The sequence below is a fragment of the Patella vulgata genome, chromosome 1 (assembly GCF_932274485.2).
Source record: "Patella vulgata chromosome 1, xgPatVulg1.2, whole genome shotgun sequence".
NCBI lineage: Eukaryota > Metazoa > Mollusca > Gastropoda > Patellidae > Patella > Patella vulgata.
This window is the reverse complement of record NC_065879.2, coordinates 32,721,932-32,740,195: the sequence shown is the minus strand read 5'-3', so window position 1 is coordinate 32,740,195 and position 18,264 is coordinate 32,721,932. Positions and strand designations below refer to the sequence as shown.

Here is an 18,264-nt window from a genome sequence, read left to right as displayed (position 1 = left end):
CCAATTAGAAACAACCTCCACGTGCCACTGAAAAGGCGACAAATCCGAGTTGCACTTTAAGACCAAACTGCAAGTGTTAGTCAACACCCGAGCTAGCAGATTAAATCATTGTAGTTTGTTTTCATTCTCTTAACATTGAACTGTGTAAATATGTTAAAACTTCGTGAAAATCTCTAAACTCACGTTTTACACAGTAAATGATGTAACGATATTTAATACAGCAAGAAGAAAAAAAATTAAAAAAATAAAAGTCGAGTTACATGCTTTGGGAAAATATAAGGATATTATGAAATACGGAGAGAGAGAGAGAGAGAGAGAGAGAGAGAGAGAGAGAGAGAGAGAGTGGGGGGGGCACTGGCTCACTAACCCGGAGCGTTGCTGTTTCGATCCCAGTGTTATTCCTTAGATTCCATTGTCGATGACGCGCGCAGGACGGTGGGACTGACAACATAGTCTAATCGCTTGGATGGGACGAAAACCCGACTTTCCGTGTAAAGGTTGGTGGGCACGTCAAAGAACCCATGACAGTTAGGATTCGAAAGAAGAGTAGGCCATACCGCCGCTGCTTGGACAAAGTTTCGCCATAGCACACTGAATGACACATGCCCTTTTTAATTATCCTTATTGGTGCAGAAAAGTAGGACGTTAAACCATGGTGCGTGCGGATATTTCAATATATTTCTTATCAGGGATTTCATAAAGAGATTTAACAATTAATTTCGAAGACAATTTATTCCAAAACATAGAATCATTTTATTTATTCCTTGAGATATAATTAACATCCTCTACATGGTCTCACTTCTTCAGTGGGTCCTTCACAAAATTCACCGTTATGTTCTGGAGCTGGCGCATCACACTTCCTCCTTCGTACCTGGTAACCTTGACATAGCGACGCCGGGAGGCACGCACCCCAATCACTAGGCCAAGCAGACCATGCGCCATTTATAGCTTAAAGAAAATGAAAGATATCATAAATGTCTTATGTAAAACATTCAAAGACCATTGGCTGCCAGGCAGGATACGCCCACATTTTGCAAGAGATAGATAGAGAACAAGCTAAAAACAAACGGGTTTTTTTGTACCATCAGGGGCAATAATCCAGAAAGTTATGGTCGGAAATGCACATATATCGAAAGGGACTGAGATCTTTGGGATATAAAGATATGATTTAAGTTTCATCAGAATCGGACAAAAAATGTGATCCCTAGAGGGTTGACAACCTTCATATTGCATACTTTTACACAATTTGCGAAAAAAGAGCGGGCATTTTGTTGGGCAGTTTCATTTCGATTTTCCCGAAATTCGAATTCAACCATCATTATGGTGGAATGGTGAAATATTTAAAATCGGAAAAAAAATTGTGATCTCTAGAGAATCCGCAAGTTAAAAATGCCATTTTTCAAACAATAAGGGGCCATAATCCAGGAAGTTAAGTTCGGGTATCCGCGATTATCAAAAGGATCCATGATCTTAGTGTGTAATGGTGATATATTTACAATTTTTTTCTAAATCCGATAAAAATTGTGACCTCTACAAGGACCACAATCTAAAAACGCGATTTTTCGTACAATCAAGGGCCATAATTCAGGAAGTTACTTTCAGATATGCCGAATATCGAAAGGAACCAAGATCTTTGGGTTATTAACTTACATTTCAAGTTTCATAAAAAGCAAAAGATAATTGTGACCTCTAGAGGGTCCACAACATTGATATACCATATTTTTACACTATTTGAGTACGAGGGGCGGCCATTTTGTCTGTCAGCTTTGGTCCGATATTTACGAAATTCGAACTCAACTATCCTTAGGGTGTAATGGTGATATATTCAAACGGTTTTTTTTAAATCGGATAAAAATTATGACCTCTATAGGGTCCATAAGCTAAAAACGCGATTTTTGGTACAATCCAATCAGGGGCCATAATTCAGGAAGTTACGGTCAGATATACGCAAATATCGCAAGGAACCGAGATCTTTGGGTTATAAACTTATATGTCAAGTTTCAACAAAATCGGATAAAAATTGTGACCTCTATAGGGTCCACAACCTTGATATACCATATTTGTACGCTATTTGAGAACGAAGGGCGGCCATTTTGTCTGTCAGTTTTGGGCCGATTTTCACGAAATTCGAACTCAGCCATCCTTAGGGTGTAACGGTGATATAATAATACGGTTTTTCAAATCGGATAAAAATTATGACCTCTATAGGGTCCACAAGCTAAAAACGCGATTTTTCGTACAATCAGGGACCATAATTCAGGAAGTTACGCGAATATAGAAAGCAATCGAGATCTTTGGGTTATAAACTTACATTTCAAGTTTCATCAAAATAGGATTAAAACTGTGACCTCTATAGGGTCTACAACCTTGATATACCATATTTTTAGGCTATTTGAGAACGAACGGCGGCCATTTAGTCTGTCAGTTCTGGGCCGATTTTCACGTCCTTAGGGTGTAACGGTGATATAGTAATACGGATTTTTAAATCGGATAAAAATTATGACCTCTATAGGGTCCACAAACTAAAAACGCGATTTTTCGTACAATCAGGGGCCATAATTCAGGAAGTTACGATCCGATATCCGCGAATATCGACAGGAACCGAGATCTTAGAGAGATAAAGCTATATTTCAAGTTTCGTTGAAATCGGATAAAAATTGTGACCTGTAGAGTGTCCACAAACAAATTGTGGACGGACGGACAAACAGGGGCGACGACAATATACGTCCACATGAAAATGTGAGCGTATAAAAATGAGTGGGAACAAAATTCTACTACGCCCGGCGTGTGATCTGTACTGCTGCTGCTACTGCTGTGGTTGTGTCCACGTCTGCTGCAGCTGCCACTACTACTACTGTGTCTAAGCATTTGATGTGTTTTCCTCTCTCGTAAGAAAATCCAATCACTATTCCCCTTGGGTGAGTCAGAGTGACTTGGGGTGTCGAATAATGTGTGTATTTACAGTTCTTTAAAATAATGCGTTAGTATACATCGGTGGATAAAAGGCAGTGGGGGAGGGGGCGGGCATACTATACTAGATCGACGCCCCTGTATTAACCTAATACATATGTTGTTCATATTAATCTTACCACAGGGTGCACTGTTACAATCTCTAGTTTCAACTTTATTGCCGATACAAGAAGCGCCACCACCCTGAGGTACAGGGCTATCACAGAAGCGCCTTCGCGTCTGAATTCCTGAAATTTATAAACATTAAACTTCGATGTCATGATACATGGTAGGAACAATAAGGAAAGGTTATGGGGTTTGATGTCTCATCACAATACTTCGGTCACATATACATTTCTAGGGAGGAAGTTCAAATTGTCATCAGGGACGGATCCGGGAATTTTTGCAGGAGGGGGTTAGCCAGGTTTCTGTTAATGTTATTTGACTGTTGACAATACATGATGCCATCATCATCGCAAATTACGTAGTCATACATACACAGTGAGCTTTTTAAAGAGAGAAATCCAACACTCCGTTTGACGTCAATTCTTATTATGAATTAATACGATCACATTGTGATTCAAAGCATTAATTGTGATATCACATGTATATATCATTAACTCGAGCTTTGAATGGTCATCGTATCCCACCATCGATGATAAAGGATAAAGCACAATACAATGACACTTTTCACATACCCCCCCCCCCCCCACACACACACACACCTCTGGATCCGCCCCTCGGTCATGGCTACTTAATAATGAATAACCAGGCTAATGAAGACGGGCATACGTCATGTTGTGTGCTATAAGGGATCTTTTACATATACACGTCAACATGTAGACGAGATCTCAGCTTCAAACGAACAGACGCGACTCCGTGTCCTTAATAATAGTAATCGCAAAGTAAAAATTGATAGACTAACAACAGATATACTGCAAAATATCACATCTTTTTGCCAGTGCCAATAATAATAGTATAAGATTAACCAGCATAACCCCGTGAAGATGTAAGGCCCCGGGAGAATTCGGACCCCGCGCGAATTGGACCCCTTAGCAAAGCCGGGTATCGTGCTAGTCATTAATTAAATCATATACTGGCAAATTGATATACTGGAATAAACGTATTCCCAACAATGTACCATAATACATGTCCTAAAATATACCTTGACACGAACTAGAACATCTAGTCCAGGGATCCCAAAATCCCAACTGACCGTCTATAAGTGGTCTATCTGTAAAAGGTAGAGTAGCTCCTGCTCCATAGGTCTACAATTAAATATGTAGTTTAAATGACTAATTTAAGTCTGAGTTTCCTGATTTACATCTTGAATAATACGATTATAATTTTAAAAATACAACTAGAGCCTGAATGATCGGAAGGACTGCAAACTGTTTGAAACACTGTCAATTTTGTCAATATTACATTTCCCATTTCTGCTAGAAAGCTCGGCATTTCCAGCATCCGTCCACCGCCTAATTCGCAATTGAATTAATCAGTAACAAATCAGCGATCGATTAATTGTGTATACAATAAACTTACTCCAGGAGAAGGAGTGGGTGCTGGTAAAACCGGATTCTGAAGTGATCTGCTTGGTTTCTGAAATCGAGATATTGTACAATATTTGACTTAATAGTCCGTGACCTTTATATATGAACACATTGAACTTATAAAATAAAAAATAAAATTCCCTTTTGAATTGTGTATTACTGTGTGTATCATACTCCTCGCAGTGTTTCGTTTGATTAGATCTAATCCCACTCAAACACTGTCGTACTCAGCGCAAATGTCTCTCCCAAATTATGATTGGTTAATAGCCCGATCAACAACCAGTACAAAACGACATAACAAAATCAATCGGGATTAACCAGAACTCTAAATATGTTACCGTAAAGTTTCTGGTGACAAACGCATCTACATTACGTCAGAACGCAAGAAATATATTACGCTCAATTAACTGGTACATAACAGAATACTGCAGAGGAACTAATTGTGTGATAAACGAGGCTATCCAAAATAGCTACAATGTAAACATTTATAGTCGCCGTGCACATGAAATATCTTTATCATCTCTTGGACCACAGAGCAGATCAAAGTGAAGGGCTGTGATATTACGTATTGTGTTTCAACAAACTGGATAGAAATACGACATGTACTTTTTTGATAAAATAAATAATTTATGGATCTTCTTCACAAAAATGGATAAATATTATCGAATATTAAAAGGTAGGCAGTAATAATAGGTATACGTTTATAGAAATTTATATCGGAGATCTGAGACAAAGAATTTTCGTTCCAATAGCCAAAAAATTCCCTATATTTTAGTTAGGATAGATTTGATTGGACGATGAGAATGGGCACGCTTCGTCAGTTTTCAGTCTTAATATAGCAATGGCTAGAGAGGGACATTGATTCCGGAATATGTGTGTGTAGATGTTTTAAAAATATTGTTTATTGTTAAAAATAAAGACACTATTCTAACGTAAGAATCGTTGGTTCATTTAAAATCAAGAATCACTCCCAGCTTACCGGTGCCGTTCTATTATAAGAACCCGTGTCATAAGCTCTACTGGTACAATCTCTGTCTAAAATATCACCCGACAAAACCATTATTCTGACGTTGGGACATCCTTGTGCAACACATTCTTTTGTCTCATTTGCATCTCTTGTGTCATTGCTTAAGAACTTAAAGAACAGCAATCTATTAAAACAAAGCAGAAAAACAATTCAGCAGTATATCAAAAGTACAACAAAATATTTTAGCTATTTTAACTTCTAAAACAATTGATAGTAGCAGAAGGGTCAAAATCATAGGATTTAAGAATACTGAATTCAAGTCCGTAAATCTGGAATGGCCGTCCTAGAGAATTTTTGTAAATTCAAAATAACATCCATCCACACATTCATTCAAGGTTCTTTTAACTCATTGTGCTTGATAACGATAAGGGGATACTTGTCGAAAAGTCGTGTTAATATATTAAAACAAGAGATTGTTTCCCATACAAATTGTGTTCTGATAATATTTAACCTTTTTTTGGAATCTGTTAGGCGATTGTGTGTAAAACAATTGCATTAGGGGTCCAGCATCTTCATCTGAACAGTGAAAATGAACCACACACAAACATCATGCTAGTTAGATCTTGTAAAATCCCAGCAGTTGCGCGCGATTTCGGTACACCTACCGCAAGTGCTCTATTGTACAAATTTTACTTGAATAAATATTATTAAGCACCAACAAAGTAACATAGTGTTTACAAGCGATCACAGGGAACTAGCGTCGATGTCAAAAATATCATTAAGAATCATTAACTTGTTCGGGATGTTACCTTTCGTCTGATCGACCTAAAATTCAATACACATTTTAACAATTTGAAAAGAAATTCAACATACCCAGTTGTCAGATCCCAGTAATATTTATTTCCGATGTCATCAGCCTCTAGTTCCTGTAAACCGTTTACAGCGACCCAGTCGTTCATATCCTGTAGCTGTTGTGGACTTGTGGAAGACAGATCAATTTTAGCATTTCGTGGTAAACAAACACCAAACCGTAACCACATACCCCTGAAAAATATTTGTATTTACACGATCTGTAAGTGGCAGTAAACCAGGTTTTAAGTTGTAAAACGTTTTTACAAAAACCAGTATTTATTCCGTGCAAATCATACTCTCCAAGCTAAGAACATAGTTGCTGTTAATTAGAATCTATGGTCCCAATACCCTGAAATAGTGAGCAAAATAAATGATAATGCACAACTGGAGCAATACATGATGTAATATTATGCTTTTACGCCTTACTGTTCAATTCCATCACCGCGTATAGTGAAAGTCTGAGGCACGTAGTTTTCCCAGTGCAGAGTGTAACTATAACCACCACCTAGAACTGTTGTAAACTGTGCTGGGTTCTCGTTCAGCTGTGTCTCTTGTACATCAGGTATGTCATCTCTTACAGCAAACACAGTTGGTATCGTATCACCATGTTGGTTTTCGAAGGTCAATGTCAACTGAAATATTGCGAATATAGCGGTTATACACTTATATAACACTATACTGAATCTTGACGGAAGACAAATTATTTGTGTTTAACCACTTACAGCTATGCTCGACCATATGCCTTGTGGCAACATATAGGAATAATTTATTTTGTGCTAGCCGCTGCCCGGGCAAAATTTCCCTCATAGCACACTGTATGACGTATGCCCGTCTTCATTAGCCCAGTATAGGAGCAGAACAGAAGGACGTAAAACCCCATTTCATTTCATTTATTTTGTGCTATGTTGCAAGTCCATCATTGGACATGTACAGCATACATCTTCTCTGAATGCCTTGGAGTACAATTACAATTTAGGTTCGGAACTGGCATATGACTTTAACAAGATGGGCTATACCAGTGTTATTTCTAACTACCCGGACAGGGAAACGCAAAAATATTCATAATTCATTGAGCACTAAAATTTATGATACAAGTTTGCCTTTTTAGCTATCAAAATCAGTATTTTCAATAAGAGTGATATTGTAATATATATATATATATATATACCTTTCCATACTTGTCGGGACAGACAGCAACTTGCCAGTTAGGACGTAGGTAACATCCGCTAGTAACATAAAATGGTGCCGGTAAAACAACCTGGGTGTTATTGTAACCTGTAACGCTTCCATCTATATCTCTGAATGTAATTCCATTATACCGATCATCATAACCAAAACCAGAAGAGGTTGAGTTGCTGTCTAGAACCCGGTTACCCTCTGTATCCTAAAAAAAGCTACTTAAATGTAATTCGAACATTCGACATCCATCCACATTTAAATACACGAGTCCCAACCCCATGTGGTTATGTGTTCTACGTCTATACGTTCAAAACTGGCCCATGTACTAATTATGCATATGATTTTTTTTAATTTTTGGTGATATATATATTATTTGTGCGATCAATTTTAGACTATTGGTGTTTAGCATCTCGCCATAACATTTCAATAGCCCAGTCTAAGGAAACACAACATCGTTTTCAACTCTCTTCAGAAGTCAACTCTCTTCTCAACGTTTACATTTGGAAAATGACAGAGGATGCTTACACCTGATACAACTTTGCTGTTGAAATTTCTAGTGGTAAAATCCATTATTATTGTACAGACTTTTGTCATTCTGTGTTAATAGACGCTGAAATTCGATTGTCGTTTAGGGTGCTATAGGAGAACTTTTGCACAACTGTCGAATTGTTCTTTTGTGTACACGCCAACCTGTACACGGGGCGTCGGTTTTTCGTCTCGGACACTCCTCCTGGCCAGGTCTTCCATATTGCATTACTCACAAGGGTAATGCCAGGGAACAGTTTAGGCAGACGTCGAACACCGGACACCCTGGTTAGTGAGCCGGTTCCTTACTCACCGAGAAATCAATGTGGTCAATAGCAATATTTGAGGTGTACACCAATTTTGCTATAGGAAACATTATTCTATACTTACATCAATAAAGTCGTAAGTTATATTTTGAACAGAACTAACAGCCGATGTTATGTTCTTGTCAAATTTTTCAAAACCAATGGCACCAGCTTGATAATAAGCATTGGATTTAAAACCAGAAAACCATACATTTTCCAAATAAACTGGACCATCGTGGAAATTAAATCCAAGAATAGGCATGGAGCTAAAAACAATTACAAGATATTCAGTTTCGCCATGCAGTTTATAACGCATCCTATATAGACTGCTGATCCCGTTTACCGGCAAAGTTACATGCCACTAAAGGTAAAGACCTGTATCCGAGAAGAGTTTAGACATGCTTAAAAACTTATGTTGATAATTTTCATTTGATGGTTAGAGTAGCGATTATTGTCACAATATACCAACCCTATATCATACTTTATCTTTTTCTTCCACTGACGAAAATGGTGGCGGTCTGAACAAGGAATAGTCTATCATCGGCCAGTGTAACGGATATCATAAATATTGAGTCTGCAGCTGAATATTGTATGTTAAACATACATTATGCAAGAGCTAAATCTGCCTATTGCAAGTATTTATTGAGGCTTCAGATGTTATAGAAATTATTAATTAGACCTTTATTTACATGACAAGCTCAAAATCAACCCCGTAGACCCTCGGATGGTTTGGATACAGCTTGGATTTAAACAGTCGTCTATTTAAAATTAAATCAAGAAATGGCCGACCAAACTAACGTTTACCGTTAGCCACTTAAGTCACCATCGGAAACTGGTTTTGAAAGGCCTACCAAGCGAGGATACCATAACCATTGAGAATGTTACTTGATAATCGAGAATATGTGGGTGGAGTTATCGTTTGTCAATCAAACGGTCAGCAATTCTCATAGACGGTGCGGACACAGTGGATGCCTATTTCTAGTCCAAACTTTCAACAGTGACAACTTCGTTCAGAAAAAAAGTAATTGGGCTGAAATTTTCAATATTTTCTTTTTTTATCATCTATTTTTGAATTATTATAGCAAGAATGGCCAACTCTTTATTAAACTCTTTAATGTATCTTTAATTGATCCTAAACTATTAGATAACTTTCAGAAACATAAAATTTCTACTAAGTCATAAAATGAGTAGGGATTGTGTGCTATACAGTAACAACAGATATGACCCCAACTGTCGTTAAGTAAAATTATAATTATTATAAATTCTTTAATTACGTACGACATTGTCTCTAATGGTATTGACCGGGGCATCTGAATTGATGTATTTGTGACAGTATCATAAAATAAAGTCGGTTCTCCTATATTCTTTGATTCTCCTATTATAACAGAATTCTTCAGAAACTGCGCTTGATCATCAGATCTGGAATACAAACAAAAGCACCTTATGGCGAGTGGGGATAGGGTGTTTTCGCAGAAAAATATTAAGTTATAATTTAATAATTGCGATAATATTTGCCGGCGAGATTATAAAACACAACTTTAAAGGAGGCAAGTCTTTAACTTAATGTCATCATATGTCTTCGACATTGCAAACACGACTTATTGGTCAAATTAAATCAACACTGATGTTGTTATCTTACCGTGAAAAGTAGGGCTTCTGATATTTAAGACAAAATGAAAATGTTAAAATTGGCGCACGAATCGTGTGTCAGAATGCTATATAGCGTCAGGTGTATGAAGCCACTCGGTGAATGAAGCTAAACACATCTTATGTAGAAGAATACTACCGGTGTAGACTGGAATAACCAGACGCCAAAGACTGCCATACAATTTCTACTTTTTGCGTATTTCGCCGAACATAAATGATTAGAAATTACAGTAAAAACAGGAACGAATGAATGTAAATCAGTTAATATACATTCATATTACATTATTATATGTGTTGTGACCCATTTGTGCCCATTTCTAGGTGCCGAAGAATAGCGATTTACCTCCGTTAAGGGATAACTCCAATCGGCATAACAATAATGTGAGCGAAAGACTTATGTACATAATAACTTCAAGCGTTATCCAAATAGGGTGCGCGCTGACTGACTAACCAATAGGTCGCAAGTTCGGTCCCTATTGTTGGCCGAAAAAAATTATATCAACGACTCTCATCTAGTCATTTAATTAGAACAAAAAAAACGAGGTCCTGTTTACACATGGGCGAGCACGTAAAATAATCCTTGCCAGTTGAAACTGTACGAAGTGTATAGGAAGAAACGCGGTTGTCTGGGCAAACATTTTGTCTCATACCACAGTCCATGGCGTATATGTGTCGTCTTTATTATCCTGGTTGGTATAGAAAAAGGAACGTAAAACCCTATTTGATTTCATGTATTTATCTAATTACGTGCACCCTGATCCCGCTTTGGGGCTTTATACCAATTTCATTTCGGGTGCTATTTTAGGATCTCAGACAAACTGTACACAGCTTATCGGAACATTCAAGGGCCCTTATTCACGAAAACTTAAACTAAGATACAATCGAAATTTTAAGAAATACTGCAATTCGATTGGCTGACCAGTAAAATCAATTTGCATATATCCAATTTGCATATTGATCAGCCAATCGAATTGCAGTATTTCTTAAAATTTCGATTGTATCTTAGTTTAAAGGAGCTAAATCGCTAACATTTGGGACCTAGAAATTGACAAAAGTGGGTCGCAACGCATATAATACTGTAATATGAATGTATATAAACTGATTTACATTCAATGGTTTCCGTTTTTACTCCAATTTCAAATCAGTTATGTTCGGCGAAATAAGCCAGCAGTCTCAATCGAGTGCAAATTTCTAGCGTCTGGTTATTCCAGTCTACATACGCCGTTCGATTTGTGTGCAATGTGTCTAGTCTCGTCCCTCGAGTCTCTTTTTACAAATGGGGCTGATGCGCATTATGGTACACGATTCGTGTACCAATGGTAAAATGTTTATTTTGTCGTAAATATTGGATATCAAAAGCCCATCTTATTCCGGTAAGATCACAACATCAATGTTGATTTAATTTGACAAATAAATCGTGTTTTCAATGTTGAAGATTTTGGATGATATTGAGTTAGAGACTTAGCTACTTAGTTTTCGTGAATAAGGGCCCCGGTGTTCATGTATGGCGGGCGGATGGATACAGATTAGACTCACCTAGAAAACGCTACTGCATTGGCACTGTCAGCAAATCTATAAAAGAACAAACCGGCTTTAACGATAATAACTACATCGAATATACCCAATCGTAGACAATTGGTATGATTTTCAAAAGTGCAATATATACTTTTCTAAAAAATAAGGAATGGATATACCCGATTACTATTTTAGCACTGCATCTCTGTCAGTTGGGGGTCGTTTTTATTTTGAATTATACTTTTTGTAACTTATTTTGATTTATATATATTTTTAAGTCCATAATGAAATTTTTCTTACGATCCCTGTTCAACAGTAATCCACCCGCCTCTTATCCACATATTATGATAACGATTCTTGTACACTGAAATTAAACAAAACATTTAAAACAACACGAGAACAACTACGTCTAAAATTTGTGTCAACGCAAGAGGTATATGGCCAAGGTACAAAATTAATTTCTCCACTGACTGTAATGTTATTTATGTCTCTAACTTTCCCAAGATCTTTTACCACAGTTGTAGCAACATGCGGCAAGGTAAGACGTTCACCGTAGAACTCTTGAGATAAACAAACTGGAAGTAGCATACAAGTATACATGCAACTTGTCCGCCCTATATTTTAACGTAAACCAAGCTCGTAACATTAGAGCTAATATTAAGCAATTTTTGCCCCCCCAGAGTATAATACTATAGGGTTTATTTTAGTTATGATGTGTGACGATAACTTGGGTAATGAAGTAGCTTGCATTATTTTGCTACTATCTTAGACTAACTCACAGACAGTTATGTCAGTATCCATTGCTGGAAGTAGGGTACTATAGTCCAGTCATTTCGTGCACGGATTAGTACAATTTACTAGAATAGTGTTGACGTAAAACGGTGCCTATATGAAACACTTGCCCAAAAAATGGTAATTGTCCCGCCCTAATAGAGGACGCATTATACTTCCTCTATAGGAGAGAGCTTGTTTGATTTACCCTCAGATATCATGATGAGACCGTAGGGAAGACATTATTCGGAGCTCAAGGGGAACATAACCATATCCTCCTCGGCTATAGCGCGAACCTTATGTATAACTATCAAGAAGTATGTGGCTCTTGCCACGTTTAAGCCGTTCTTTGTTTAATTATATAAACTTAGTAACAACATAAACGGTGTTCCAGGGTCAGTTAATTGATGAAGTCGAAGAAACGCCCACAAGAAAGTGTCACAGCTACCCCATAGTGTCACAAGAGAAAATAATGGATGACTCCTAACGTCTTCAATAAGGTAAATAACCAATTAATTTTAAGAAATTTAAATTGTAAAAAATCACAATTAATATTTGTTTGTGTTTCTTGTGGACAAGTTGCCCTACTCATTATTTGTTGAAAATTCTTAATTTCATTTGAGGGGGGATGGATGGCCGAATTGTTAGCACGTGCGTGCTGTATCATAAGGCCTGTCATTGAGTCAACTGGCGTTGTTTCGAATCCCCGGTTGTACGTGACAAGGAGTAGGGTCGCCTGTCCAACCTCGTGGGTTTTCTCCGGGTCCTCCGGTTTCCTCACACTGCTAAAGACCCCTACGCGCAAGCGAATTATTGAAATAAAATTAAAACCATATGTTAGTCCGGAAATGACCTAGTTTGTGTCGAGTGGACGTTAAATCCATCTCTCTCTCTCTCTCTCTCTCTCTCTCTATTTCATTTGATTTACAATGAGCATCGAAAGCCTTTTTAATTGTCATCTTGATACATCATATAATACAAACGGAAATGGGTTTATTGAGACAGGTAAAAATAGAAGACTGGTGGGCCAAGGTTACTGATTCCTGTAATTGTAAAACGGAATATTGACTTACGTGTGGGTTTGATAATCTTGACCTCTGCTGGAGGTGAATCTTTGTCCAGTGGTCGAATTCTCGGCGAGTATTCACTTGTTCCTACTGTAGCAGTTGAAGGCAGGACTTTATTATCAGCAAAGAAACCATCCTAAAACAGAACAGCTCAAATGGCACTGTATGATATTATCACATCGGGTTTCAGTAAGCAAAATTGACAATATTTTTTATCAAAGCGACGATTGGTTATTGCTATTTATAATATTCCTGCCAAATCCAACTACAATTAAGCATATAATCCTACCTGAACACCTGAAACGGGTATAAATCGTGGTATTTAAAATCGAAGCGTTAAGCCGTTACTAAGAACGACATTTTTAAATGGGAGATGTATGGCGGTGTATGTCGGATAAAAACAACGCTTCATTAATTTAAACGCGAATATTTGGAGTTAGGCGATAGTGGTGCCACTACATTGGCCTCTGTAAGTTTAATTAGTCATAACATTATTAAATTATCTTATTTTTAAGATGTTACATGCATTAATAAAGAAACTGGGTTTGCCAATTGGAACTAACGACATCCAAGCACATCAGTATATCTCAACGTTGTTAGGGTTAGGGTGTAGCGGAAGCCTATGCCCCCAAAATCACAGATGTGGATGTTAACGATTTTAAATTTTACTGTTTCTATTATTTGAATTACACAATATCAATTCATATTTTATGAGTGCAACTGTTTAAATTTCAAACTGCTACTTACAATTTCATTAGAATGTGCTACATTATTATTCCATTCCTCATACGGGGTATGTTGTGATTCGTACATCTGCATGAATCCAAGTCCTAATGATGGACCATAAGGTTCATCAGGGAATACATACCAAATTCCATGACCCTTCGAAACAAAAAAGAGAATACCAGTCAGTTAAAGATATGTTCCATCGAGGTTAATTACAACCCGAAGACTTATTTTTAACTGAAAATATGACAGTCTTATGATCAAGAAAAATATAATTATGGACTGAAAATAATACGTAACCCGATTATAAGGAAGCAAATATTATCCTGTTTAATAAAAGTTTGCCAGAAAACTGTTCGTGCTGTTCAAGGGTCACACCTGCAACAGTTTGGTATATAGTTATACCTCGTAAGTGTGCTAAGTGCAATGTTTCCTGTAATCGTGGTATATTATATATGAAATAGAATAAAATTCCCCAATCAGAATGTTTTCATCAACAGTTATTTGGTTAACGGTCTTGGTCAGTCGTTATAAAATGAGGGTAGGACGTCTAACGTCAAATAAATATATTCTTAAAAAATCCGCTAAACAACTTCAAATGTACATGTATTTATTATAAATGTAGCGAGAAATGATTTGCTCCCGGTCTGTGTTTCTTTTGTTAGAATTATACAGCAGATATTCAACTGCGCAATTATCATCTATACTCTATAATAGACGCGAGTGTTTACATGTATGTTTAAAAATATGTAAGAGGAATCAAATGATTGGGGGTTGAGCAACCTGTTCTTGTTCGCAATAATAATGTTTAGAAGATGAACAAAAAAAATCAAATGTTCGACTTTACCTCTGAACCTGCAGCAACGTTATTTCTCAAATGATTTTTGGGATTCGTCATGAAAAATGTTGCTGGTTGACTAAAAATAAATTTAAAAGGCTTATATAGCAGACAATTATTGAGTTTATCAGTGGTTTACATTCCCGGTAGCCATTTGACAATGCGGCTTGGCTGCTTAAAGTGAATAAAGCTGGTTAATTTTCTGCGACAAACTCTTATGAAAAAACATTTTATAGGCTACTCATTGAAATATCAACGCGATCTATCACAAGAAAATTTCCCTCATAGCACACTGTATGGCGTATGCCCGTCTTCATTAGCCCAGTCGGAGCAGAACAGTGGGGCGTTAAACTAGATTTCATTTCATTTCCTTATATTACACAGTCGAGCAACGTCAGTCAATTATCTCCACAATATATGTATCATGTATGACCAGTGTGGCAGTTCCAAATTCTATAACTTAATATTATTGTACCTATCTGATGTCAGAATTTTTCCCTTTCTTGTTGTCAGACCAATATTCCCATCAAAAACATTCCTCTTTTCGCCTCCATCTTCCAGAAAGTAAGCATGGCCTAGAGCATCATAACATACATTGTCTAAAACCTGCGAGAATAAAATATGATTCTTGAAGTTGTGAATACTATTTAAACTATAAAAATGGTGTAGAGTAATACATTTATGTGTATAAATGGTGTATAGAAATATATTTATGTGTAATGTATAAAAATGGTGTATAGAAATATATTTATGTGTAGTGTAGAAATGGTGCATCGATACTAATATTTGTGAATGTCGTTTGTTTGTCTGTCTGTATGTCTGTTGCTGGTTGGCGACTACGGCTGTCCCGGTGTATAGGAGTAGCTCGGCTCGGTGTGTAACATAGACCTAGTGGCGATGGACTACCACTTCCGGTTTCTGAGTTATGCTACTTCCGGTCATGGCGATACCCGTGCTTCGCGACTAGATCTATTTGTTAAGGTCAGCTCATTTTTCGTCAAGGTAGCTGAAATATATATAAGGTTAGGGCACGTGATTAGCCTATTGGCGAGATTGTAAGTTAGGGTTAGCGGTCAGCGTGAAGGCTAGGTTTAAGAATTTAAGCATTGAGCTTATCAAATAGATCTAATTCGTGCGGGTCAGCTGCTAGTAGAAATGTATATTATGATCTATAATTATTTGTGTTGATGACATTATTTGTTCGATTATCCAGTACTATAGTTCGTAATCGGATACTTTTATTGCCATCATTTCTTCCCATGATCCTCTATTCTTGGTGCCAGTCTTTCGGCCATGCTTCCTGCCTAGCGGTCGACATATTTTGCTAAAGCCACTTTTGAAGTAATAATCTGTTTACTGACTCATTTATGTGTAGTATATAAATTGTATATAGTAATTGTTGTCTTACCGTTACACCATGAGTACCATGTATAGTAACACATCTAGAGAAGGAATGGTGAATGGAACTATATCGAAAAAAGGGTGGTTTACTGTAATTTCCAACACCATCTAAATCATGACATATGTGAAAGTGAACTGGATAATGCCCTGCAAAAGCAAAGATCGAGTGATGCTATAAAGGAATGGATTAACTTCAACGCATTTTGTATTTTTTTTTTTTTTTTTTTTTTTTGACATAAATATGGTTATTAAGAAAGAAACAAATTATAGAGCATAAGCATTCATATTTCATACTGTTTATTTTTACCATTTATTAGTTGGAATCTCAATTAAAGTAGTATTATGGTAAAATTATTTTTCTTTGAAATAGGTATTCTTTGGGAAGAAGTCATATCCTCTGTAACTTTATTTAAAAGTCAGTACATGATATCCGTTAAAGATACATTATGTAAGATTTAGATACAAAAATAGCCATTCTTGCTATGATAGTTCGAAAATAGATATGTAAAATGAATAATTTGAAAATTTCATTCAAATTACTCTATTGCGAGCGAAGATATATTTGACAAGACGTGTGCAATAATTTCAACCACTGTACTGTTCGAAGCTACGTCTCGCTCCTTCATTTTTAGCTTAAATCAAAATATAGCTGAACTGTTCTAATGTATTTAATATCGGGGAAATCCGATGCCAGCGAGAGTTGATTATGGTCTGGATTAGTTAATTAATGTCTATTCAATAATTAAGAAAACATTTCAGGCCTAAAGAAAGACCTGCAATAGGCAGATTTAGCTCTTGCATAATGTATGTTTAATATTTATATTTACCTATTTCAGTTTGCTGACCCATGTGGTAAAGCTCAACACCTTCAATATGTACATTGGCCAATCCTTGTACAAACTAACCAAAAAAAATATAATACAAAACTTTACGAATTTCTAAAAAAAAACATTTTCAGGCTCCACAGAGATATTTATTGCTGTGAACATGCGATTTTCCTTGAAGTGTGGTCGTGGGGGTGGGGGGCAATAACTATTATAGTATAGTCAAGGATGGCGAATTTGTTTTGGGAGAATGAAGATGCTCGAGCTATATACAAACTAGATGTAAAATACGTTCTCTACGGTGTGTTAATCCTGACCATATCGGCGTAACCTCCTACGGTAAATCATTAGCTTTATTAAAATTAATGTATTACAATCAAAGTAAATTCCTTAATTACATTGCAATTTTATAAAGTATCCTCGATTCACCACTATACCTTCAAATGACCGCCAAATGTATCATAGTGGAAATCGTTACAGTTACCATTACTCGGGGGACAGTTATCCTCCATTTTCCCCTCAATTAAGACATTCCTGGTTAGAAGAGCAACTTCTCCTCTTTCATCAACATTATTTATTATCTCCCCAAAATGCGTGTATCGAGAATCCACTAAAATACAATAATGGGTATATATCCATTATGGTGATTAAGACATTTGTGTTGCTGGATATTTGTTGTGACTAGATCAAAAATCTTGATTTCATACTTCATAAGGAATACAACGCTGAAGATTATAGACATAATGGGTTGAAGGCAACCCCAGAGACTAATTTTAATTTCGAAATAATTTGCTAAGAAAAGGATGTTCCTGTTTGAAATACAAACTTACTTTCGACCTGGACTTGATTTGGAGTACATGAGTCACATGATACTACTGTTGCTTCTTCTGCTTGATTCCAGTCAAAATCTGTTGACGCTAAAACCAGCTTAAAGCCTACAAAACAATCAAATATTTATTATGCCGTCTAAAGATTTAAATTATTCTGGTTTCACAACGCCGGAGATCAATAGGATTGTTTATTTCGTAAAGTCTGTCAAAACTTCAGTAGTTATATGTTAGCTGTCTTAGGACGCGTAAATGCTGCACTAGCTTATAGTCCGACAGCAGGTCGGCAAACCTGGAAATATAGTCCACCTAATGTTTTTG

The 18,264-nt window shown here is 36.7% G+C and overlaps 1 protein-coding gene across 1 annotated transcript; it reads right to left on the bottom strand.

The window, feature by feature from the left end:
• Nucleotides 1–769: 769 nt before the first annotated feature.
• On the bottom strand, nucleotides 770–17,187 carry LOC126827269 (protein DDB_G0287365). Its single transcript, XM_050556551.2, has 18 exons — nucleotides 17,120–17,187; nucleotides 16,300–16,439; nucleotides 15,367–15,497; nucleotides 14,901–14,970; nucleotides 14,075–14,209; nucleotides 13,334–13,463; nucleotides 11,790–11,853; nucleotides 11,511–11,546; nucleotides 9,606–9,746; nucleotides 8,413–8,593; nucleotides 7,487–7,702; nucleotides 6,824–6,950; nucleotides 6,340–6,510; nucleotides 5,479–5,650; nucleotides 4,492–4,548; nucleotides 4,115–4,217; nucleotides 3,090–3,197; nucleotides 770–948 (listed from the first exon to the last, which is right to left on the bottom strand). Exons 1-13 carry the CDS (start codon nucleotides 17,139–17,141, stop codon nucleotides 6,422–6,424), a joined length of 1,482 nt encoding a protein of 493 aa, XP_050412508.1. The 5' UTR covers nucleotides 17,142–17,187; the 3' UTR covers nucleotides 770–948; nucleotides 3,090–3,197; nucleotides 4,115–4,217; nucleotides 4,492–4,548; nucleotides 5,479–5,650; nucleotides 6,340–6,421.
• Nucleotides 17,188–18,264: the final 1,077 nt, after the last annotated feature.

Coding starts and splice junctions, on each gene's coding strand:
- LOC126827269 (XM_050556551.2), bottom strand. CDS start 17,141: ATGGGTCAGCAAACTGAAATAG. Junction 14,971..15,366: donor AAAATTCTGACATCAGATAG/GTACAATAATAT, acceptor ATTTATTTTTAG/TCAACCAGCAACATTTTTCA. Junction 7,703..8,412: donor TAACTTACGACTTTATTGAT/GTAAGTATAGAA, acceptor AGCTTTTTTTAG/GATACAGAGGGTAACCGGGT.